Source organism: Chrysochloris asiatica, unplaced genomic scaffold (assembly GCF_000296735.1).
Source record: "Chrysochloris asiatica unplaced genomic scaffold, ChrAsi1.0 scaffold00270, whole genome shotgun sequence".
Classification (NCBI taxonomy): domain Eukaryota; kingdom Metazoa; phylum Chordata; class Mammalia; order Afrosoricida; family Chrysochloridae; genus Chrysochloris; species Chrysochloris asiatica.
Window position 1 is genome coordinate 2,364,529 of NW_006408788.1, and position 25,770 is coordinate 2,390,298.

General features: G+C 37.0%; 1 protein-coding gene across 4 annotated transcripts in view; it reads right to left on the reverse strand.

Moving 5' to 3' along the window:
- Positions 1-25,770, reverse strand: part of SLIT2 (slit homolog 2 (Drosophila)) — a 540,750-nt gene that overhangs the window by 175,262 nt on the left and 339,718 nt on the right. For 2 of the 4 annotated variants that reach the window (XM_006874346.1, XM_006874344.1), the window contains exons 6-10: positions 19,487-19,558; positions 11,501-11,572; positions 7,338-7,501; positions 5,543-5,554; positions 4,308-4,446 (exon numbers count right to left, since the gene is read on the reverse strand). In XM_006874346.1, coding sequence (XP_006874408.1) covers positions 4,308-4,446; positions 5,543-5,554; positions 7,338-7,501; positions 11,501-11,572; positions 19,487-19,558 — 459 coding nt within the window. The remainder of the gene's footprint in view (positions 1-4,307; positions 4,447-5,542; positions 5,555-7,337; positions 7,502-11,500; positions 11,573-19,486; positions 19,559-25,770) is intronic. The other 2 variants (XM_006874347.1, XM_006874345.1) reach the window with 1 other exon arrangement.

Consider the following 25,770-nt stretch of genomic DNA (forward strand, 5'->3'; position numbering starts at 1 on the left):
ATATATGTATCATCTAACTCCGACACTCTCTAAATCCATTCTTTTTTCTGACTTTCTAATGACTGTGGGTTTCTGCATTGTAAAATCAATCCTAGCCTGGCTTTTAGTGTAACTATTGTCTTGCAAAACAAACCCGCCTTCTCAGCTAAAATATTCACTGTGTGCTCCATTCCATATCTCATATCTGCTCTCTCCAATCTTCATCACCTATTCCTTCTGTTCATAAAAGTAATTTACTTGCTATCACTGTAACAAAATGGAATCCTCCAACCACACAATGTTGGTCAAATGCAGACCTTCTCTTTGACTTGAGCTTCGTTCTTCCACGGGAAGCTCTGCCTCTGCAGTTAACTCTCTCTCTCTCTCTGTTATTTTCTAACCATTCTTCCCATGGTTGTCAGCTGTGGCTATCTAGATTCTTCACCATTCTTCTCGTCTCTTGCTCTGCTTACCATTAGCCACTTGATAGCTCAACTATCTCCCAACTTTGTGCTTATTACGTTAATGAATTCGAAGCCATTTGCTTGAGCCATTGTCTTGCTCTAAAATTGTTCTAGTCTGTATTATTCCAATAACTCTAAATAACGCAATGGTATTTCCCCCCCAATGAGCTTACCATCATCTTCTTTTCCAAGCATGGTCTTGCTTCTAGATTTCATAAATACAATATCAGCATCTCCTCCCACTTTCTTATATTTGAAACTCTGTCACTCTCAACAATTGTGAGGATGGTGCAAGACTGGGCAGTATTTCATTATGTTGTACATAGGGTCACTATGAGTCAGAGCCAACTAAATACCACCCAACAACAAAACCACCACTTATGCTAAACAGGTTGCTATGATTTGAAACTGATTTGATGACACTTAACAATCACCACCATACTTTATAAAATGCCTCATCTATTATTTCTGCTTCTATATTCCTTATGGCATCTGTTTCCAAATCTCCCTTCTGACGACTGGTGACTCAGCTCCTGCTCTCTGACACCCCCCCAGATCAATGTTTTGTCCTCTTAAGGGGTCTTCTGTCTTCTATTCTTTCCTGTGCTAAATTACCACTGGTACACATTCATCGCAGTCCTTCTTCCTAAAGGTTTAGATTAAAACTACTTTATCAGATGCATTCCAAGTAAAGTCTAAGATCCTTACACTATCCAAATCTCTACCTTTCCAACCTTATTTTCAAGCAATCTTTTAGCTATCAAATCATAGCCACACTAATTCCTGTTTGGTAGTGTCTTGTGCTTCATTCTTATTGCCTGTGATCACACTATTTTATTTACTTCCAAAGCCCCTTTCTCATACATGGGTTTTCAATTCCTATCTATCGTTCAAGGCCTAGCTTAGGTGTCACCTCCTGCATGAAGCCATCCATGATTGAATTGTGATTTACTGAATAATAACTCTGGTGGGCAGTTCTGCTGTAACCTACAGGGTCACTATGAATCAGAATTGACTCAATGGCAGTGGCAGTGGAAAAGCACACACAGTTTTACATGCATCAATTATTTCATATCCCATTGACAACAATCCAAAATCTTGGTTGAAGAAACAGACTGACAGAGACTGTTTTCCAAGGTCTTACAGACAGTAAATGGTAGGTAGATCTGGAGTTCTGGCCAAAGCTTTCTGACTTTCACTAAATATTCTGTCTTGCCTTGCATATAATGGCCTCCGTAAAACCTCAAAGTTTATTTCTTCCTCTTGTATAAAGTTACTACTTTACATGATTTTACAGTTATTTTGTTTTTGCATGTCAAATTTGCTAGGAAGGTCTCTAGAATGTTCATGGTGACTTTATGTCTTGGGGATGCTGAGGGCTAAAGATTGGGCAGCTAACCACAAGGTCTGCAGTCCAAACTCACCAACTGCTCCATGGGAGAAAGATGAGGCTGTCTGCATCCATTGAGATTTATAGTCTTGGAAACCTGATCCAGAATTACTATGAGCAATGGGTTCATTTGTTTGTTTGCTGTTCTATAGGAAAGGAATGCGTAAGCATGGGAAATGGTTAATACTGCTTCACACATTCACTCTTTTCTCCCCTTGACTGCTAATTGAACATTTGAAAGTTGAGTCCGTCCACAGAACAAAAGTTTGGTGATCAACTATTGAAAAAAATCTGCCACTGCAAACCCTGTGGAACACAGTTCTAGTCTGGCACACACAGGGTCACTATGACTCTGAGTAAACTCAAGGACGCCTGGTTTAAATAGTAAGGGATTACTTAGTAAATATATGTGTCTGGATGAATTCATATTTGCTTCCTTATTTGACAACTTTCTACTCTTCATTTCATTCTATCTTATATTTTCTGACTAACTTCAAAGACTATCAGTAATTAGAGACTTTATAATTAGATGGTGATGTCTTCTTCAGGTATTACTTTCCATGATGGCTCAATATGACTTTCTTACTCCAATTATTTTAAATTGCACAATTACTCAAACACAATGTTTTCCACCATCTCTGGCCTTTGTGCTGGATGTTTCTCTTTGTGAATTGCCACCTGCCTCTTACCAACCACATCTATTCATGTTTCAAGGTTCAACAAAAACCTTACAAAGGTCTTTTATGGGTAAGGTAGTGGTCCCTCAATGAAAAAAACTGGAAAGAATATTATCTGGAATGTACATTTTTCCATGTCTATGTCAAATATCCACTGATTTCCTTGCCTGTGCAAAGGGCTATTTCCTATATCACAACATTTTAAGCATACAATCAAACACATAGGAGAGACTTTTGAATAATGTGAGCTAATATTATTCTCATATAAAATAATTTACAGCAGCTCATTTATTATGTTGTTGTTAAGTACTGTCGTGTCGATTCTGACCCATAGTGACCCTGATAGGGTTTCCGAGAAGCAGCTGGTGAGCTTGAACTGCCAACCTTGAAGTTCAAAGGGCTTTGCAGTCTGGCACATTAGAGATTAGTAAAAGGTGCCACAGCACCATAGAGATTAGTAAAAAGTGGTTTCTTTTTTCAAATAACATAAAATTTCACCTTTTTTTTCTTTTGTAGTCTAAGTACCAAGAACTATTGGAAGCACAAACAAATATGTGTTGGAGGAAAAAAGTATGGTCAGAATGCTCTTTAGAATTCAGGATAGTGAGACTTTGAGACTTCATCTTTCATACTTAGGACATGCTATCAGGAGGGACCAGTCCCTGGAGAAGGACATCATGCTTGGTAAAGTGGAGAGTCAGTGCAAAGGAGGAAGACCCCCAATGAGATGGAGTGACACGGTGACAGCAACAGTGGGCTGTGACCTAACAATTGTAAGGATGGTGCAGGACTGGGCAGTGTTTTATTCTGTTGTGCAGAGGGTTCCTATTAGTCAGACTCAATAGCACCTAACAACAACAAATGTAGGTAGGCCTATAAAAGGACCTCTGGGAGCGTAGTTGTTAAGCACTCAGCTGCTAATAGAAAGGTTGCTGGTTTAAGCTTGCCAGACACTCTTCAAAAAAAAGATGTGGTAATGTGTTTCCCTAAAGATTTAAAGCCCTGTGTGCCAGTTCCATCCTACAGCCACTAAGAGTTAGAATCAACTAAATGGCAATGGGTTTATGTAAGCCAATCAAAAAGTTTTGGATATCTTTTGTTCTTCCACCAAAAATAACCAAACTTATTTACTCAGTTAAAATTTGAAACTGGCCTCCAAAGCAATAACAGAATGTACTGGATGGTTAAGAAGTACTTTCTTAGAGAATAGATATTGAAGTAAAGCTTTCCCTTAATGCATACTTCTCAAGATGGTAAAAGCGTTCCATTTTACATCTTATGCAATCTTGTTTTATCCATATTGTCATTGGCAAGAGCAGTCAGCAACTGTATACCAAACACATATGCAATAGTTTGCCAACATTTAATTTTTGATGGATATAATCACTGATTCCAATAATCTCGAAGGCTCACTAATTAAAAATAGAATCTTTCGTATCTGGTGTTATATTAGCATCCTTTTTATATTTTGTATTGGACTATACAGCAAGTCCTTGGTTACTATTTGCCTAAGTGTACCAAAATACCCTCTCTAGGGAAAGGTAAATGCTATTTTTTTTTTTCCCTTAAAATACAGTCACTCTCATTCTACCTGTCCTTAAAAAAAAGAAAGAAAATCGTGGCCACTTCAGCAAGGTATTTAATTAAACACAGTAAGGGTCAATAGACTTCTGAAAGGAACATTTGTCTAAGCTAATTGATCAGATGTGCCTTTGATACACCCAGAATATCCTAAAGAAAATCATGGTTTGGTTAATAGGGAAGGTTGGCGACAAAAGGGGATTTCAGGGCACGTACATTTCTGTGATGGTCTCTGGCAGATTCGTGGGGATCTCGATGAGACCTTTCCCACGACAGTCTACAATATTGTTGCTGCAGGTGCAAGCAGCTGGGCAGTGCAGAACGCTGCAAGACGGAGCCATGAAGGACTGGTGCCCTGAAAAGGAAACATACGGCAATGAAATTTTCTGCCTTGAGCTTCCTAATTGTGAAACATGCTTACTCAGTTCACACAACAAAGAATGCTACTGAGAGACACTGAGAAATCTAAAGCCCTAGTCATAAAGTGGGCCCATATTTCTAGAATCTTTAGGAAACATACTTCTATATTTGGAAGTCAACAAGCCGATAAAGCAAAGGAGATTTTTACAAACCAGTTTTAAAGAGAGGGAACTATTTGTGAGAAAGGTCAAATTCAGATTCAACAGTCAAATGCTATTCAAAACTCTTCTGAGTTACAGACTTTTTCCCCACAAAAGCAGCAGTTTCAGGCTCATTTGTATGTCACGTCTAATAAGCTTAAGTAGATCTTGGAATTCACTGAACTTGTAGGGCTTAATTTACTTTGTCTTAAACAAAGAATAGAAAACGGTGAAATTCTGTAATGGTTCACATAACTGCTGCTCTAATGAAGTAATCATGCACCAATAAATGTGGGAGAAAATTAGATCATACTAAGCTTGATGGCTGGATAGGCTCAAAATTATTGCTTTCTTTGAACTTATTATTATAATTTGTATCATGTCATGCTGTAATTGTTAATCTATATGATTCTGTTTGGGCTCAGCATAATTAAAAAACTTAGCATAAGTAATTACCTCCGCGTAGTATACACTGTTCAGTATTTGGGAAACATACTTTGAAATCAGTGTTTTCTGTCTGAACGAGGCACAACAGAGTTATCAGTGCTGTGCCAAACAAGTGGCAGCAGATACATGGTTATTAAAAGGGGCCAGGGAAACCCCTCATTCACGGATGGAGAAACGACAACTGCAGTGTGAACACGCTGGGTGGAGGTTACAACAAAGCAGCCCTCGTGGTACAAGGGTTATGTTCACATATTTACTGAAAGGTTGGTGGTTCAAGCCCACCTACTGGCTCCATGAAACAAAGGCCACTGGTTCTGCTTTTATAAAAGATTACAACCAAGGTAATCCTTTGGGGAAATCCACAACAGTTACGAACTCAACCCCTCTAAACAGACTGAAACTTTACAAAAATAGTCTTAGTCTAAAAAAGAAATGTGAACTTGCCTTCTTCCTCATCTAGAAAACAGGAAGGAAAACGTAAAGAGAGAAAAAAAGTGGTTAATAAAGAATTGTTAGTCATCTCATTTTTAATTCAATTTACTTTATTTAATTATTTTAATATTTTAACTTAATTTAATGCAATCAGACCCGATGAGAACATTCCATGACACTGTAAGAAAAAAATTGTTTGTGCTACAAAGTATGGAAAAATACATAAAATGCTCTAAAAATTAACACAACAAGAAATAGAATTCTATATTAATAATAACTTACTATACTCATCCTTTTAAAAAAAAAACCTATTATGCATATATAATGTATTTTATATTTTTTAAAAGGTTTGTCTTATTTGATTTGAAACAGGTACTTTAAAATCAGATAAGCCTGGTATTCACAAGATAAATTCTATATTAATACTGATAAGCATAATATCAATATATAATATATGATTTGAAGTCCTAGTATAGTGCTGTAGGATAAACACTGGACTTCTAAATGCAAGGTTGGCAGTTCAAATTCACCAGTTACGCCGTGGGAACCCCATATAGGATCACTGTGGGTTGGAATCAACTCACTGACACTTAACAACAAAAATATATGAATTTAACATATATGTATATTTGTGAATTGTTGTTAAGTGCCATGGAGTTAGTTCTGACTCATAGCGATCCTGTATAGGGTTTCGGAGTTGTGGCTGGTGAATTTGAACCACCAACCTTGTGCTTCAAACCAAACTTGTGGTACAGTGCTTATCCCACAGCACCACACCAGGACTCCTACATATGGATGGCTACATGTGAATATAAAATGATGGGAAAAGTAGAAATGTGGTAGTTAGTGGTTGTGTACCACTGAGATATTTCCAACTCATACTGACCCTGTAGAGGGTTTCCAAGGCGATGCCTCTTTACGGGAGTTGGAAGTCTCTCTTTCCCATGGAGTGACGGACAGATTCAAGCTACTGACCTTGTGGTTAGCTTGCTCTACTTTTCCCGTCATTTTATATTTCTAATACATTGTGACGAGGGGTGAACAATGAGGTAAATAAATGTGAAATATGGCTGTATGTAGAAAGCACTCAATAAACTTCAGTCGTAACTATTCTATATAGACCACGTCTCTTATGTTTTTTCAGATGTTTGTTAGTAAAGAGAGCCACTTTTGTATTTTAAGTAGAACATAACTATTTGTACGTTGTTTGCATTAAAAAAAAAAAAAAAAAGAATTCTGGCATTTTGCAACTATGCTTGAATTACTTTTTTTCTGGATTTTACATCCGGGATCCAAGAATACATACTCAACTTTCAGTTGGTAATGGAAAAGTAGATTTAAGTTATTACTTCCGGGCAAAAATAACCTTAACTTTAGAAGTTCCCTATGGATCCCCTAAATTAAAAATTGACCACCATAACTTTGATAGAAGTCACCATAAAGTTCCCACCATATATAAAGGTCTTGCTGGTGGCTAATGGTTATGTGCTGTGGAGTCAGCTCTGACTTGTAGTGACCCCGTCCGTATCATTTTCTTCCCAGGAGTAGAAAGCCTCATCTTTCTCCCTTGGAGCAGTTGGTAGATTTGAACTGCTGACCTTGTGGTTAGCAGTTCCACTACACTACCAGGGCTCCTATAAATGTCTTAGAGCTTACTGTTACAAAAGGATATTCCCACAGAGTAATTAATGCGCAATTGCACGTGTTAGTGAGCAGTGTAGCATGCACGTGAAGCATGCAGTCTCTAAACTTCTATTCCAGACCAGCATACAGTAAAGACAGCGGCAGAATGGTGCCTCTCTCTTACCACTGCAGACAAACTCGCGTTTCTGAACCTCAGCTACATTATGGCCCCTCAGGTGGGATGGGCCCATACACTGGGTGTAGAGGCCAACACGAGGTCTCTGTCGCAGCCAGTCAGAGAGCCAGGCCATATGGCAGTCACAATACAAGTTGTTGGAATGGAGACGACTAGAGAAGAGGGAAGAAGTTTAAAGAAACAAAAGAGATAACAGTTACTTCAAACATTGCTTAAGAAGTCATTCAAAACTAGCTTTATTTATCAGCGCATATGTGGATAAAATTTAGAAACAGACAATCTAGTAAGTTAGCTTTATTTATCAGCATATATGTGGATAAAGTCTAGAAATGTACAATCTAAGAAAGCTAGCTTTATCAGCATGTATGTGGATAGAGTTTAGAAACGTACAATCTAATAAGGCTAGCTTTATTTATCAGCCTAAAAGTGGACAAAATTTAGAAACTTACAATCATTATCTATAAGTCTTCTTAAAAAAATTAACCTGTTTGGGAACCACAAAATCAAACGTCTTTTCATTGATTTTGAATGAAACAAATAAGGAATCATAGACTTCTTTTGCCTATGCACATTCAACAGAAAACAACTGAAACCTTCTGAAGACAAAGGTGAGGGGTGGGTTGGGCAGGGTGGAAATGGGGGTATGAAAAGGAGAGAGCAAGTTAATAAAAATGTGGCCCTGGCTTTGAAATATCAGTTAAGCTTGGCCACTATAGTCTCTAGAGAAACTGCTTGCAGTAATTTTTTAACAGGTGACTTGCATTTTTTACTAAACAAGACGGAATTAACACTTCAATACAAAATACTTCTTTTACCTCCCTAGTTTGATTTCCTTATTTATTTTTTTAATCACTAAAAAGGGAATTAAGCTGCTTTTGGTTTTTGAGGACCTAGATTCAAAGAGCAAGGACTAAAATTAAAAGACAAATGGTGGGCAGTGAAGGGATTAAGCAAGAGTCCCCTCTATATTAGCCAAGAGCCACACAAGATCATGGCTTGCTTCCAAGTGGCAAATGGCACTTTTCCATTCATAGCATATCGGACAAATCTATCCAGTAAATTAGGGAAATTACTTCAAAGTGGCTTTTCTGTTTTCTCAAACCAGAGGAAAGGACACCCAAAGCTATAAATCAAAGCGTCATTCCCAGAATCATCTACAACAAAGTAATATCATTTTAGTCTTTTTAGCTGATGAGTTCAATTCTAACCCAATAAAAGTAATGGATATTAAAACATGGAACTCAGTCCAGAAATATAACTGGAGCATAAAAATGGAATTTCTAAGTAGCAATGATAAGACGGAATAATGAACCCACCAAAGCAAAGGCATTTAAAACTAGATGGCTGCTTTATGCTATTCTAGAGCCTGCTGTAGACACTGGGTTGTCTGACACTGAAATTATAAGGAATACCACCAAATTATGAATGTATAGTCAGAAAAAGCTGGGAAATCTCCAACTCAGCAGACTTAGCCCTTTCATGACAAGTTATGTTTAGGTCCTCTGGGGTATGTTGTTGTTGTCAAGTGTCATCAAGTTGGTTCCGACTCGTAGTGACCCTGTATAGGGTGGGTTTCTAAGGTGCAGTTGGTGGGTTTGAACTGCCAACCTCGTGGTTAGCAGTCCAGTGCTGATCCTACAGCGTCACACCAGGATTCTTCTGGGGGTATACTGTTTTGCTTTTGTGCTGGCAATGGGCAGGGACTTGTATAACTGCGTGCGATGGAAGGAAGTATGCTGACGCCATATTTCTGTGGTGAGAAGTGATCTGTGTATCTGTACTGGATGGTACAGCCACAGCTGAGATTTTGTCAAATTTTTGTCTTTGGGGGGTTCTTTAAATAGCAAAACAAGGCTTTTTGGTGTATTTACTGTTTCCTTTGTGTTGTGGAAAGCTCAACTTTTCAGCATTAGGTAACATTCAGGCTGCAGAGGTTCTTTCCAAGCAAAAGACGAGGTAAGCACTGTATGTCCATGGGTACAGGTAAGTACCACTTACATTTTTCACCACATGGATTCTGAACAATTATCAGTGTAGCGAGTTCAGGATGCCTGGATGGGATACTCCATGCTTTCAAAGGTTTCATTCAATTAACAATAAAAAATGATTTTACAAATTGTTATTTTCCCTGCCTCATTCCACCTAGCCAACCTCCAGAGTATATTGGTATATACACGCACCACATGATATTTATGAAAGTTAATCCTAACTAGTAAAAGATGACCAACACTCAATGATTCAGCATAAGTTTCATCAGTACAAAACCATGACATCACCCAAAAAAATGGCAAAGATAAAAAACCATTCAGTCATGAAAGAGTGAGCAGTCATAGTGTCCTCTGCAGGCCACAGTAGTATACTGAACATGTTGCATTATTGCTAAGTACTGTCAAGTTGGTTCCGGCCCTCTATCAGGTTTCTGAGGAGTGGATGGTGAGTTTGAACCACAGATCTTGTAGCTCAAACCGACCTTGAGGTCCAATGCTTATCCTACAACACCACACCAGGACTCCACATGTTGCAAGCTGCATCGATGGTCTCTAAATGTGTCCGAAACACTGCCCGCATTTCATTCTGTTGTATATAGGATTGCTATGAGTTGGTACCAATCCAATGGCACCTAACAACAGCAACAACAACAACAACAAATATTTCCATCTCAAACCGTGCACAATGTTGTTGTTGTTGTGACCCTGTATACGATTTCTTAGTACTGGCTAGTGAGTTCAAACTGCTGACCTTTGCTTATCCTACAGCACCATTACACAGACTCAAACACATGTATACACATTTGAAATTAGAAAAGCACTTAATTAAAAAACCTAGTAGATAAACTCTGGTGGGTTCCTACAAGAAAATAACAGACATGGAAAACGCAGAGTTGGAATATTTTTACAGTCTCAGTTGCTTTATTTTTATAAGGATTGGAAACTTGACCAATTTGTTTTAAAAAAAATAGCTAAAGTTAATAATGATGGGGTCCTTGTGTGGTACTGCGGGATAAGCACTGGACTGCTAATGACAAGGTTGGTGGTTCAAATCCATCAGCCACTCTTTAGAAACCCTGTACAGGGTCACTAAGTGTCGGGACTGATTTGATAGCGCTTAAAAACAACACCAACAATAAAGTTAATACGAATAATTTGGTTCAATATAGTTAGCTCAAGAAAATAAAACTGCTATATCTGAGTAATTTTAGAATTATTTCAACTGACTAAACCATAGTCTACAGAAATTATAACAGTGTGTTGCAGTGTACAAAATTAATTTTAATGAGAAAAATATGATTCGTATTATCTAATTCATAAAAAAATGAATTATTCAAATGTGTATTCAAGAAAGAACATAAATGTAGTATTTTTCTAGTTATGTCATAAAAAAAATCAGAAATATCTTGAAAATCCAATCAAAATATATTTACTCTATTTTAAAACTTAATTATTTCTAGAAAGTCTGATGGTTTGCCTATGCTTCTAACCATTTCTTATATGAAATAAATTTTTAAGGTCAATGTGATTCTAAGGTCAGTTCAAATGAAATTTACCTTTGAAAAGACCTATAACGAAATACTGCACCTGGGTTTTAAGAAATTAATTTTATTCCAAGAGGAAAAAATAGCTGTAACTAGTACTTTATTAGAAAACGATTTCTATTTATCTAAGACATTTTAATGTCTATTGGTCTCCCCTGAAAAGATATTTTGAAAACTAAATATTGACACATTCTTAATTATGGAAGCACTAGAAGGTGATGCTGTAATTTTATGACACAAAGAATGTTGGCAAACCAGTTTAAGCTTTATTAGGTCTGCCTGCAGTACAGTAATAAAACCATAAAGATTTCTCATTTATCACTTATGACACCCAATCTAGAAGTCTTCCATTTCTTAATGAAATGTGACCTCAACAATTCCTCAAAGTAAACATTTCTTCCTTAAATTCCCCATAATGCATAACATTTAAAAGAAAGCTTTCAAGTTTAGAGTAGGTTTGATTTACTCAAATATCATATACAGTATTTTTAAAAAGGCTGACTTCCTTGCGAAATTCATCATAAACAAGCAGACCTCTGATTTGGTTACTAAAAAAATACTACTTCGTAGGTATTCTTAATTGATTATATTGACATTTTCATATATTGTAAGTACTTACAAAGTCCGAAGTTTAGGCATATGGTTGAAACTTGCCACAGAGAGCCTAGTAATGTTATTATTGTTGAGAGTGCTGTAGAACAACAACAACAAAAATTCAGATATGAAAATTTGATCATTATACATACTATAACATAGAGCAAACGTTTTGTCATTAAACACATATGGGACAATTCAGACAACATAGAGAATATACTATTCTATAGATAATTTGATAATTCAGTTTCATACTTTAACATGTTATTCATTTATTGACTATTCATAGCTTTACCTTTGACTTCATGTTGACTTCATGTATATTGTATACGGGGATCTATTAATGATATTGAGGAAGCCTGGTAGCATCGTGGATTATAAGTAGGGCTGCTAACTGCAAGATCAGCAGTTCTAATCTACCAGCTGCTCTGTGGGAGATAGATGAGGTTTTTTGCTCCCATAAACATTTACAGTTTTGTAAATCCCATAAACATTTACAAACCCTACACAGGGTTGCTAAGAGCTGAAACCGACTCCACGGCACATAGCCACCAACACTATTCACGCTAGGATGTCATAGCTGGACAACTGAGCAATTACATTTCATTACAAAGTAGATTATCTGTATTAAAGATGCCCTGCCTAGTGCAAATATGAATGCGCTCTGCTGGAAACCACAAGGTTGGAGGTTTGAGGTCACTCAGAGGTGCCTTGGAAGAAAGTCATGGCAATCTTCTGAAGAATCAGCCAGTAAACCCTATGGAGCATAGTTCTACTTTGAGACACACTGTGTTGCCATGAGGCGAGTCAAGGTCAGTAACTGGTGATGGGGTGACCTTAGTCCAATCCATTCGTGTTCATGAGGAAATGAGCACATTTGAATTATCCCCATAAAATCTCACTGAAACAGCACAGTTTCAGTTCTGTCAGGACACGGCACAGAATTGTGCTAAATGTTCCTTAGGGTGGCCATCAGGGCCTAACAAAATCTGAGTAGTAAGAACTATGCTAATATTTGGTTCTTACACTGGGCGGGGATGAAGTGACTCTTATAGGCTCAATCAAGTCTAATAGTTTTAGGGTGTGGTACAAAGCCTGTCTTTTCTTTGGTGCTGGGTGATCTGGGTGATGACTGCTTAAGCTAATGCTGGAAAGATGGGTGTGGTCAAGGGAGCTGCAGTAAAAATAAGTATAATCCTTGAAGGCAGTTCAAACTCAGCAGCCGCTCCACAGGAGAAAAATAAGACTATCTTCTCCTGTACAGACTTCCAGGCTTGGAAACCGTATACAGTGTCCCTGTGAGTTGGAACTGACTCGATGATAGCGGCTTTGGTTTGGTTTTTGCTTGATTCAAAAGTTCACCTAAGTTCTGTTTTCTACTTTCCCTTCCACAGCATTGTAAGTAGTTGAATAACTGCCATCATTGTCATTCACGCCTTCATCAAATAGTTCCTGATTGGATATTGCTTTTATGGCAACTCAGAGTATTATAAAAATTCACCAGACAGACCTACATCATGTCCTCAAATAGAATACTGTCTATCCTGCAAGATGAATCATACAAATTGCAAACACTTAGAATGAAGATGATTTAGAAGAGAGATGTTTTTTTCCTCTTCTGAGGATTCTGAGAGAACAATGTGAGAAGACAGTTGTCTCAGGGCATGTTAAGAGAAAAGTGAAGAGATGGAAAATTATTCCAGGATGGAGAAGAAACTGATGACACAAGGGGGTAATAACTGGATAGTTTGAATTGCTGAAGGAGGCAAAAAAGTGCTCAATGCCTGCAGTGGATGAAGATATATAGTAGAGAGAAGGTTTGAATTAGGGTTTGCACGCACATTTGCCTACAGACACCAAGGACTCTGAGTGTGGCACTGTAGGATCAGTATTGGACTGCAAACCACAAGGCTGGCAGTTCAAATCCACCAATTGCGCCTCAGAAACCCTGTAAGGGTTACTGTGAGTCAGAACTGACTTGACGGCATTTAGTAACAGAGACCCCATTGGTTCATTGGGTTACACACTGGGTTGCTAATCAAAAGGGTGGTGGTTCAGATCTACCATACTCTCTGCAGGAGAAAGATGTGGCCTTTGTCAGCTTCCATAGGATTTACAGCCTCTGAAACCCCACAGAGCACTTCTATCCTGCCATATGAGAAACTATGAGTCAGAATTAACATAATGGTAGTGGGAATAAACAAAACAGGGACAGCAAGCAGGGATCACAAATGAGAGAAGCAGGCCATGTGGAAAGAAACACAATGGATTTTAGACAGTGGACGGGACCGAGGACTGAGGCACACTACAGAAGTCATTGTCTGTTGTAGCAGCTAATATTCAGTTCCAATGGGTTATTGCAGTGATGTATTACAAGTCTGGATATATAAAATACATTTACAAGGCTGTTTCAGATCAGCATGTGCAAACAGTTATCAGTTGGGGGGATATAGGGTGTTTGGGGTTGAGGCAATGACTTGGACATCTTAATAATGCAGGACAATTCAACTACAGACCTAGCTTGACTTTTGCAAGGTATCGAATGATGTAAGAACTAATCCAAGAGATTTCAACTAAGTCACATGGGGGGCATTTATGGAGCACCCATAATGTACTGAATTGGCTGGCTTATGTTATTTAAAAGCTTCTACCATTTTCTGGGCTAAAGGGAAAACAACATTTTTTTTTTCTTTTTCAAACCACACTAAAATATATCCTGATGTCTAAACTAACAGGTTTTACTTCTCAAAGGAATTTGCTTTCAAATGACCTCTTTTCTCACTCTCAGAATTTATGTTGGCTTCAGATGACCAAAATCTTCAGACTACATGGCATACTAAAATGAGATTTGGGGGATAAAAATGTTTTAAAATGTAATTTGCATTCAGGACACATGTTGATTTTAAACTATAGAGTCTTGTACTTTCATGCAAAGGAGGATTTTCAATGAATACTACTCATTCTGAAGCCCACAGATCTTACTCTAAAGACTTTTCTCAAAATGTTAATTCACATGAATCAATTGAAAAAATATGTTTAGTATTTTTATTCAGTATTAGTGCTGTTGGATAAGCAATGCACGACTAGGTCAATTTGAACCTCAAGGCAGTGGTTCAAACCACAAGCTTTTCCTTGGAAACCCTATCCAGGGTTGTTATGAGTGAGAACCAACCCGAAGGCACTTAACTGCAACAGCATTGATACTGGCAGACCTGATGGCGCAAATGGTTAAGCACTCAGCTGCTGGCCTCAGGGTTGGTGGTTTGAACCCACCAACTACTCTTCTGGACAAAGATTTGTTTCTGTACAAGATTTATAGTCTTGGAAACCCTATGGATCAATTCCACACTGTCCTAGGGTTGCTGTGAGTCAGAATGAACTTTTCAGCAAAAGATTTAGTTTTGCTTTATTGATACTGGCAAAGCAATATCAACGCTTACACTAGCGGACTGAACAGTGTGTTCAAGCATTGAAACTGACATCCTAAAATGACTATTAAATAGAGTGTTAAATGAGTTACAATCACATGCATGTGGTACGGCCATGATCCATTTCTATTCTAAAGTAATGTGCACACATTGTACCATTTTCTTTGTGAATCCTTCTCTAATGTCTATTTCTAGACATTAGAGTCAAGTCTATTTCTATGTTGAACCTCAAGATTTTCTCTTTGTAGCAAGACTTTATAATTGAACTCTGCTGCACTTGTGTAATCTTGTACAAAAGACAAGCATGCTGGTAGTGTAGTAGGTAACATGTTGGGCTGCTTAGCACAAGGTTAGCAGTTTAAATCCACGAGTCACTGCACAGAAGAAAGATGAGGCTTTCTGATTCAGTAAAGACTGTTGTTGTTGTTAAGTACTGTTGAGTCAGTTCTGACCCATAACGACCCAGTATAGGGTTGCCGAGGAGCAGCTGGTAGGCTTGAACTGCCGACCTTGCAGTTCAAGTGGCTTTGCAGTCTGGCGCATTAACCTACAGCGCAGTCTTGGAAAGCCTATACCGGGTTGCTATGAGTCGGAACGGACTGGAAGACAGATGTAACAGCAATCAGCACCATCAGTACAAAGGACTCCATGGTTTGTAAATCAGAAATGTTACCCTTGATGCCTCTCTAGGACTAAAATCCAGACCTAGTCTTTTTTATTCCCTTAGTACCAAGACTAAGACTTGGCAGAGACTGTGATATTTAATAGATAGGAATCACTATGTTTCAATTCAATTCAATTCAATTATGTGTATTCTGTAGCGAAGGAAAAAAACAAAACAAATAAGCTATACAAAAGTAGTCACTGAGGGATAGATTTCACTTTTTGAATCTAGGATCCAAAGAAAATGGAAACATTTATCTATATTTAGTTGCCTGATAGTGCTATTTCTGAAATGTGATCTTCATATTAAGAAAATAAATGGGTTCATTTTATATCCTACCAACCAGAATTTCGCAGTAAGCCAGATCACTCTGAACGGGCAAGTCATAAACTTCTCTCTCACCAACATCCAGCTTGACTCTCCTTCTTAAATCTTATTTCACATTCTCTACCTCCTGGTATGGTGCTGCAGAATAATGCACTGGACTGCAAGGTTGGTTTGAACTGCAACATTGGCAGTTCAAACTCACCAGCTGCACCTTGGAAGCCCTATACAGGGTCACTATGAGTTGGAACTCATTCAACGTCAATTAACAACAACCTCCAGTAGATATCCTAATCTAATACATTTTCAACGATGGCTTTGGAGGATATGTACAAGGGGGCTGCAAAAAGTCTGTGGAAAAATTCTCCCCTGCTTGATTAGGTCAGATTCATACATTCCCAAACATATCAGGGAATTAAAATTAAATTAAAATCTAAAACATCAAGAAACTGAAATTTACTATCATATTCAAGTTATTGATTCTTCAGTATTTCCACTTAAAAAGAAGATATATTCTAAAGAGTCATGGGCTACAACAATAAGAAAAACTAACAACCTCCTTTCTGGAACATTCCTGAGAGTAACTCTATAAACAAACACCCATTCATAATGGACCAAATTTGATTCTGGTGACAAAAACTTAAACAGTATTTCAGTGTTATGCTAATTTACTGGTTTTTTCATCAGTTAATTTCTCTGAGGGTTGTTTAAAGTATGCAGATTTGAAAATAACAAGTAACATAATATGAAAATAATGTTTGCTTAGCTTTTTGGCATTTTAATATAAAAGATTAAATTCCCTTTTAACGAAATTGATTTTTTTGTATCACATATTAATTTTTACTATTTTCTTTAGCAAACAGGACCCAACAACACTTTCACACCTTTTTGAGAGAAATATATTAACATATTCAATAAAAATTTCTAACATTTTAGAATTTTATTTTAGTTTAGTTTCATGTGAGCTAAAGAATTGATCACTTTTTGGTATGTTTCATAACAGTGGCTCTTGATGAGTCCCACCTTTTTAGATATTTGCTCACATGGCAAATAAAATGTATGACGTTATCGTGTTTTTGCAAATTTACTTCTAAATCAATGATATCAATTTAAATCAAATGAGAAAATACATAGCTTTAGTATCTGTAGATAAAGGGTTGATTGTGCGCCTAACACAATGCCTGGTACATGGTGGTTGACAGTTATGTGCCATAGAGTCGGTCCCAATTCATGGAGACCTTGTATAGGGTTTCCGAGGCTGTAAATCTTTTTTTTTTTTTTTTAACTACATAAAAAGAATGATGAAGCTGAGTTTATTGTAGGACTGCAGAGCTAAAGCATTGGCTCACAAGGGCAGTTTGAACCACAAGGTTGGCTATTCAAACTTTATCAGATGCTCCTTGGAAACCCTATACAGTGTCAAGGTGAGTCAAAACCTATTAGATGACACTAAACATCAACAACAACAAGGCTAGCTTAGCATTTCAAAAGGCTGTAAATATTTAAAGAAATGAACAGTCTCATCTTTCTCCCATGGAGCACTGGTACATTCCAACTGCTAACATAAAACCAACTCATAACCCCCTAAGTTAACAGGGCTCTCCTTTGCTGTTAAGTGCCTTCAACTCATTTCTGACTTACAGAATCCAGGTATAGGGTTTCAAAGGAGTGGTTGGTGGGCTTAAAATACCAACCTTGTGGTCAACAGTCCAAGGCTAATTCTAGAGTGCTACATCAGGACTCCTGTGATGGTGGTGGTGGTGTGCTGTGGAGTTGGTTCCATCTCATAGCGACCCCTTATAGGGTTTCTGAGGCTGTAAATCTTTACAGGAACAGAAAGGCGCATCTTTTTCCTACGGAATGGCCAGCAGTTTCGAACTGCTGACCTTTAGATTAAGCAGCCCAACTAGTAACTACTACACTTCCAGAGCTCCTAGCAGGTATTAAATGTATATACAAGGGGGCTGCAAAAATTTGTGGGAAAATTCCACTATCTTTTCATTCCATTTTTTCATGAACCTTTTGAAGCCCCCTTGTATATGGAATAAATGGAATGATTCTATATCTAATATGTAACTAAACTCGTACTTATTTGATAAGGTATTTTTAAGGGATTGAATTCATCCAAAATATCTAGAAAAACTTTCATAAAAACGTTTCATATGATTCCTGTATCAAGTTAGGAGCACTGACTCAGAAACAGAATTTTTTTGGGGCACCTTCAATTCTGTTCAGTCAAAGAATTCTTGTGGGTAGTCTCCTCATATACAAATTTTATTGACACTACATTTTTGACATCAGATTACTACATGAAATCACACTTGTATCTAAATTATCCTGACATGGAAATAGCTTCAAGTGAGTTTCCTACTTTCAAAATGGCTCTGGAACACAGTTTACAAAGTGACTTTGTAGCTAAAATTGTATGATAAGCACTTTGAATGTTTTCCCCATAGAAAAGGTTATACTGCTATCAACAAAAACAATCGTCTCATGCTTATACATACATCTTTATGACTAACTCCTAATTCAACACTTTATAAAGCTAGTAATTCTACTCAATTACTCTTAGTTAAGGGCGGAATCACCTGAGAAACATCGCTAAAATAAGTCATTCTCATTGAAACACTAACATTTTTCAAAATCATTCTGCTCCTCAAACTCAACTTATAAAACAAAGGACTTAAACTTTAAAACCTCTTTGCATTTTACCCAATTTTGGATTTATGACTAACTTTCTCATGAAAACAATTACTTAAAACATACAAAAGATTTTACTGCTAGGTAAAAACGTGTACATATATAAAATTAGTTAGAAATATGAATATTTGACTGAAAAATATTTCAGAAATATAAAGACAACCTTCAAATTCTTTTGTAAACGATTTATTTTTCATTACAATTATTTTGCAAGTCAAAGGTCAGGAAGTGATCTTAGCTAGTTGTAACCAATTTTGTCAGCCAGAAAAGAAAAAGGAAGTGAATTCCAACTCACATTTGTTTGTATGTTATGCACTATCAGGTCAATTGTGACAATTTAAAACGGAACAGGTTTGCTTCTTAAAATTAGAAAGCAGATTTCTAAATAACCTTACTACAGCAATGCTAAGTTATCTTGTTCAAGGTGACTTCTTTCAAAATGAAAAGACATTTTTCCACTGCATAACAACTTCTAAATATTCGAACAGACCAGTTCCTGAATAGTGGACAATTCTATTACACAATGTCATAAGGTGTATGTTTTGTTGTTATTGTCCCTGTGAAACTGAGTTTAGTTTCATATTAACAATTCTGAGAATTCCCACAAATTTTTAAATCTTATTATTTTGTTAGAAGGAGAAGCACAGGATAATCTGTACGGCCATCTGAATGTTTTTCATGAAAAGACAATTTCTCTTACGCATGGAGACACAGTCTACATGGTTTTGCACACATATTCCTGACTCTTCCTTTTATTTATCACATGAATTATTTAAAGGATCTCTTTAAGAGATCCTATTGACACAGGATTTTTAGCTAGCAGATAAGCTTCACATTAGCACTGCTCAGACAAACAGCTCCAGTTAAAAGAGTAAAAGATAGAAGCATTACTTACAGTACTTCCAAGTCCCGGAGAGCCCTGAAAGCCCCATCTTCAATACAGCTGATCTGGTTGTAATCCAGTTGCCTGTTAAATAGATTAGAAGGAGATATGTAAAGGGGATGAGGATGAGCAGGGGAAGGGGACAGGAAGTCTCCAGAAGGATCCCTAAAGTCCTGGCTCTCTGGAATACACTCATCTGCTGAAGAATGTCACAAGCCATCCTGGCCTTCCCGCTGCACTGAAATCTCTTTTTGTTCTGAACTGTCTGTGCACACAGCAACCCTTGGAAAGCTTCAGTAAATAATAACTGCACCTTATATTAAATGCCATAGGAATGCAATTTCATTACATCAAGAAAAGCTATCCATTAAGAGCTTTCAGCGTCATCTTGCTGAAACAATTTCATTAAGGTAAAGCACTGTAAATCACTTAATGTCACAAGCACCCCCTCAGTGACCTAACAGAATCCATTTATCAGAGAAGCTCAGCTGCATGTTAATTTCACTATTCTTGGCAAGAGCCAGGAAGACTACTTTTAGGTTTTCTTCTTCTAAAAGCAGTTTTCCTTCGAGAACTTCAAATCAAGAAAGCAGCAGCAAGCCTGATATCTCTCCCTGCTATCCCCAACCAGGAGCACACTGTAGAAAGCCAGCAGTTTGTTTGTTATGAAGCTGTGCTATTTTCAAAATCTGAATTCATAACTTGTTAGTTACGGAACTTCCAGAATGATAGTCTAGATACCACTCTTCAGAAAGTTAAGTTCCTAAGTATTCAGAAATATGTAAAAAATGTGATGATTTTTTCTCTGAGATGTTCATTTCAGCCCAAACCCACTTTGAAATACAATACACAAGCATCATAAAAACACGAACATATATCTATGATAACAACTTGAAAAATGATGTCAGTTCATTCCAAACAATGCATAATTCAAACTAATGGAAGTTTCTCTAGTCATGTAGGTACTCATTTGTTAAAATTCAAAGACGAAAAAAAAAAAAAAAAACAAGACTCTCCAAACTGGTTAAATATGCTTTCTTTCTTGCTACTTATTTTTTGATATTAAAGTTTCCTTTTTTCATAATAAGGAAACTATTTGCATGAAATGAAGAACTAAACACAGAATCCTTTCTCTACCGTCCTCTTTTTATTTTTTTTTAACAAACAAGCAGTTGTTGTTTAAATCTTGATGCTTACAGACATTATAATTCCAGCAAAGAAAGTACTTTAATGCTTCACTTGAAATAGAAACAGAATGTTTCATGAGATACTAAGGTGAGTTGTCAGCTCTACAAGCATTGGTGAGGTAATGCAGATGCGGAGGCGTAAGACTGTATGAGAATAATACAAATGAACTTTGTCCTTGGATCAAGTTCTGAATTCATATTTGAGGCTTGCTCTTAAAGAACTGCTCAGACATTCCTATAAAATAGCTGTTTCCCTCACAAGGCTACGGAATCAACGTGCAATAATTTAATTCAGTCTCTTTCAAAGTGCCTCCTCAAATTTAGAAATTATGTACATAGAAAATGCCTCATGAAATATACATCTCATTTTTAAGAAGGTCTCTTGGGGACACAATCATACACAAGACTACCTTGATGTCATGCAAATGGTACCATCTAGGATATGAAATATATATATATAATATATATTAAAAAAATGTACCCCAGAGAAGAATACATTTTATTGCTTTTATAAACTAAGGCTTTACCCAAATACTATCCATGCTACTGTAATAGCCGAAAGCATTTCTACTTATTGGAAACTAATACAGAAGTAAAATTTCATTTTCTTTAAAGACTTTTCAAGTCTCAGGATGTAAGAGAAATGCAACGGCTCCAAGGAAACACATTCTTGCACTCTTTTGGAGCTTTACAGATTAAATTCATTTAACAATTAAGCTAATAGCCTTTTTATTTTAAAGTGCTCCATATATAACCACACTACTATTCTCTAACCTCTTGAACAATTTATCAAAACCATTTAAATTAGTACAATGGCACGCGGTGTTGCCCTTGACACAATACGGAAGAGAAATTGTTTCCAGACAAATTGGCAAAATCTTTTAATGCTATCAAATTTGCCTAATGCAGTTTTCAGGTTAATCTGTAAAAGGGTGAGCTGTATGTTTGCCCATATCTTATTATCCTTAGCTGTCAATGTATAAATCAGTGCTGACACAGCTTCTTCTAAATCATCCATACTCTACACAAAAGGGAGGGGGGACTAGTAGCTCTAGTCAGAAAGCACTCAAACAAATCTCATTCTACAGGAAAAGAAAGACCCATGACTCCTGATTCCAGCAGAAGTCCAGAAGTCACTGAAAACTGCCAATTTCACCTCTCTTTTAACATTGCTCATGTTGACTTGCTTTAGCAATTCTCATTGGAAATCGATGTCTTTTTGGTGCTGAAACAGTAAGCATATCTGTTTTATCCAGGGCTGAAGTTTTTCTGAAGAGTATTCTGAATTCCACAATAGCTCAGTTCATCTGTTTTCTAAGACTGAGGGTATTTTGTAAGAAAGATACTCACCTTACAAGACAATCAAAAAAAAAAATCAAACAAGTGGCTAGATTTTGTACCCATTTTTGAATTTTGTTATATTCACCAGCGTGTGTATGGGAAGTGTTCTGCCTGCATGAATGTTCAGGAGAAAATCCCTCCTAACAAGCACCCATTTGTCTGCACAGGGTTCAAGATAAACACTGTCAAAAATATGCAAACGTGTAATTTATTTCAGGGTTTCTGGATTATTTTGCTGCACCTTGTTTCTCTCACCCTGCTCACTTCCTTTCCCACTACCTTTCAGGCCCTTGGCACTTTTTCTTTCTGTAAACAGGAAAGGTCCAACTCTCAGCCAGCATTTATTGCTGGAGGGCCTGACCGCCTCTGGATGTAGTCTCCCATGGTGTCATAAACTGAGTCTGATTTAAAGAATGAGAGGGGGGTTGGGGGGGAGCTCTTCTCATCCTCTCATCCCATTATCCACAAATACTTTAACAACGAATTACCTGCTCAATAGTTTTAAAGCTATGGAGATGACGGGCATTAGGTACAAGAGAGAGTTTGACACCGTTTCCTGGGGCAGGGGCTGTTCAGGAGAGATCAAGTTAGGAGTTTGTTTTCAGGAAAGAAGGAATGGCACAAGATCAGCGGTTTTCTTTCAAACCTTGCACTGTCTGCCTTAGCTCAGGCTTCCCTATCTTTTCCTCTTTTTAATTCCTGTCTCGAATTTGCCCTTCTACTTCTGTTCATCTAAACCATCATTTAATTTGTAAGTTTGTATTTTATATCACCCCACTGGATCTTAAACATGAAATTGAAGAGGTGCAAATAGATGATCTTCAGGTTCTCATACCACTAGCAAGACAGTCTTTTCAGTGGCAACAGTTCCTTTTCTGTTGTCATCAAATAACTAACTCAAGATCCCTTGTTTTAACTTCTCTTTGTTGTTGTTGTTAAGTGCCATCGAGTCTGTTCTGACCCATAGCGACCCTGTACAGGGTTTCTGAGGGTGTAAATCTTTACGGGAGTAGAAAGCCTCATCTTTCTCCCGTGAAGCAGCTGGTATATTCGAACCACTGACCTTAAGGTTCGCAGCCTGATTCGTAACCACTACGCTACCAATTAGCAGAGGTCTTCGACATCATAGTGTGTCAAAGGCTCCCATTCTTTATAAATGGAGCTATTTCTCTGTGCCAACACACATGCAATTTCTGAAACTGATTGGATTTTCTTGAACACTAAAAATAATTTAGCCTAGTTTCAGAATTTGATTTATTCTAGGTAAGAAAGGCAATATATAATGTTGCTAAATATAGGTTCCAAAATAGGCATATTAAATGACAAAATGGTTAAACATTTGCTTACTTGTCATTTTGGTTGGATAGTTGGGAGTCACTACATTCTGTTATTTTTATATTTTCTTCAAAGATTTCCTGGTTTCATTTTCTTAAAATCTAGATAATGTACTCTGTTTAAAATATACTTGCTTTCATGGACTAACTTTGGCTGCTTTTGTCCCTACACATAGAAAATGCACAATATCTAAATAATGAGATCTTATTACTAATTCATTAGTTTTGTTTGTTTATTTGTAGGAATTGGAACACCTATGGGAAGAGATGATGGAAAAGCTCAATATCATTAGTCAACACAAAGACAGGAGCAGAATGTGGAACAGACTATCCCCATTGCTCATATGCAAGTTCAGGCCAAGGAAGAAGAAAATTAGAAAAACTCCACAAGAGTCGAAAGTATGATCTTGCATATATCACAAGTGAATTTAGAGACCATCTCAAGAAAAGATTTGATGCATTAGACGCTAATGACCAAAGACCAGAGGACTTGTGGAATGACATCAAGAATATCAATCATATAAGAAGAAATCCAAAGGTCCTTAAAAAGACAGATAGGAAAGAAAGAAAAGATCAAAACAGATGTCAGAAGAGTCTGAAACTTGTTCTTAAATGTAGAGAAGCTAAAGCGATTGGAAGAAATGAGGAAATAAAAAAGCTGAACAGAAAATTTCAAAGGGGAGCATGAGAAAGAAAGCAAACTATTATAACAAAATACGCAAAGACTTGGTGTTAGAAAACCGAAACCATACTCAGAATTTCTCAAGCTGGAAGAATTGAAGAAAAACATTCAAGCCTCAATTTAAAATTTTGAATGACTCTAAGGACAAAATCTGGAGTCCTGGTGTGACACTGTAGGATAACTAATGGACCATTTGAAATGCAAGATCAGTGGTTCAAACACACCAGCCATTCTTCAGAAAACCCTATACAGAGTTGCTAAGAATCAGAACCAACTTGATGGCACATAACCATGAACATGGGCAAAATACTGAATGATGCAAAAACATCAAAAGAAGATGGAAGGAATACAAAGAGTCATTGTACCAAAAAGAATTGGTTGATGTTCATTTCAGGAGGTAGCGAACGGTCAAGAACCAATAATATCTAAGGAAGAAGCTGCACTGAAGGCACTGGTGAAAAAGAAAGCTCCAAGAATTGTCAGACAACATATTGAAATGTTTCAAGAATCTAATACAGCACTGGGAGTATGCATTAGTCTATTCCAAGAATTTTGAAATTTGATACTTGGTCAACTGATTAGAAGAGATCCATGTTTGTGACCCTTCCAAAGAAATGTGACCCAAAAGAATGTGGAAATCATTGAGAAATATAATTAATATCACATGCAAGTACAATTTTGCTGAAGATACTTTAAAAACATTTACAATAGTACATTGACTGGGAGTTACAAAAATTCAAGTCAGATTCAGAAGAGGATATAGAACTAGAGATGTCACTGCTGACATCAGATGTATCTTGGCTGAAAGTAGAGAATACTAGAAAGATGTTTTTTATTGTTAAATTCAATTAAATAGGTTCCAAAGCATAGCAATCCTGTAGAGGGTTTCCAAGGAGCAACTGGCATGCTTGAACTACCGACCTTTGGGGTTAACAGATGAGAGCATACCAGGAAAAAAGATGTTTACTTTATTAACTAAGCAAAGGCACATGACTGTGTGGATCATAAGAAACTATGGGTAATATTAGGAAGAACAGGTATTCCACAGCACTTATTTGTCCTCCTGAGGAAGCAATACATAGACCAAGATACAGTTGTTGGAAAAATCTGGAAAGGTGTCCGAGAGCAGTATTATTTCACCATACTTATTCAATCTGTATGGTGAGCAAATAATCCAAGAGGCTGGATTATATGAAGCAGAAAATGACAGATATAAACATAATACATTGCTACTTGAAAGAGAAGGGAACTTGAAATACTTAAAGGTAAAAGACCAAAGCCTTAAGTACGGATCGCACCTTAACATAAAAAATGAAAACCAAACTATTGGACCTCATTGAAAGACTCAGCAAAGTGAAAGGGTATAAGATCAACATACAAAAATCAATTGGATTTCTCTATAGCAACAGCAATAGAGACGAGAAAGACATTAGGAAAGCAATACGATTTACAATAGCCACACAAAGGATGAAATATTTACAAATAAACATAACCAGAGAAACAAAAGGCTTATACAAAGAAAATTACAAAGCACTACTACAAGAAATCAAAAGAGACCTACAGAAGTGGAAGAACATACCGTGTTCCTGGATAGGAAGACTCAACATCGTGAAAATGTCAATATTGCCCAGAGCAATTTACACATGCAACGCAATCCCAATCCAGATTCCAATAACATTCTTCAAAGAGATGGAAAGGACAATGACTAATTTTATATGGAAAGGAAAGAGACCCAGGATAAGCAAAGCACTG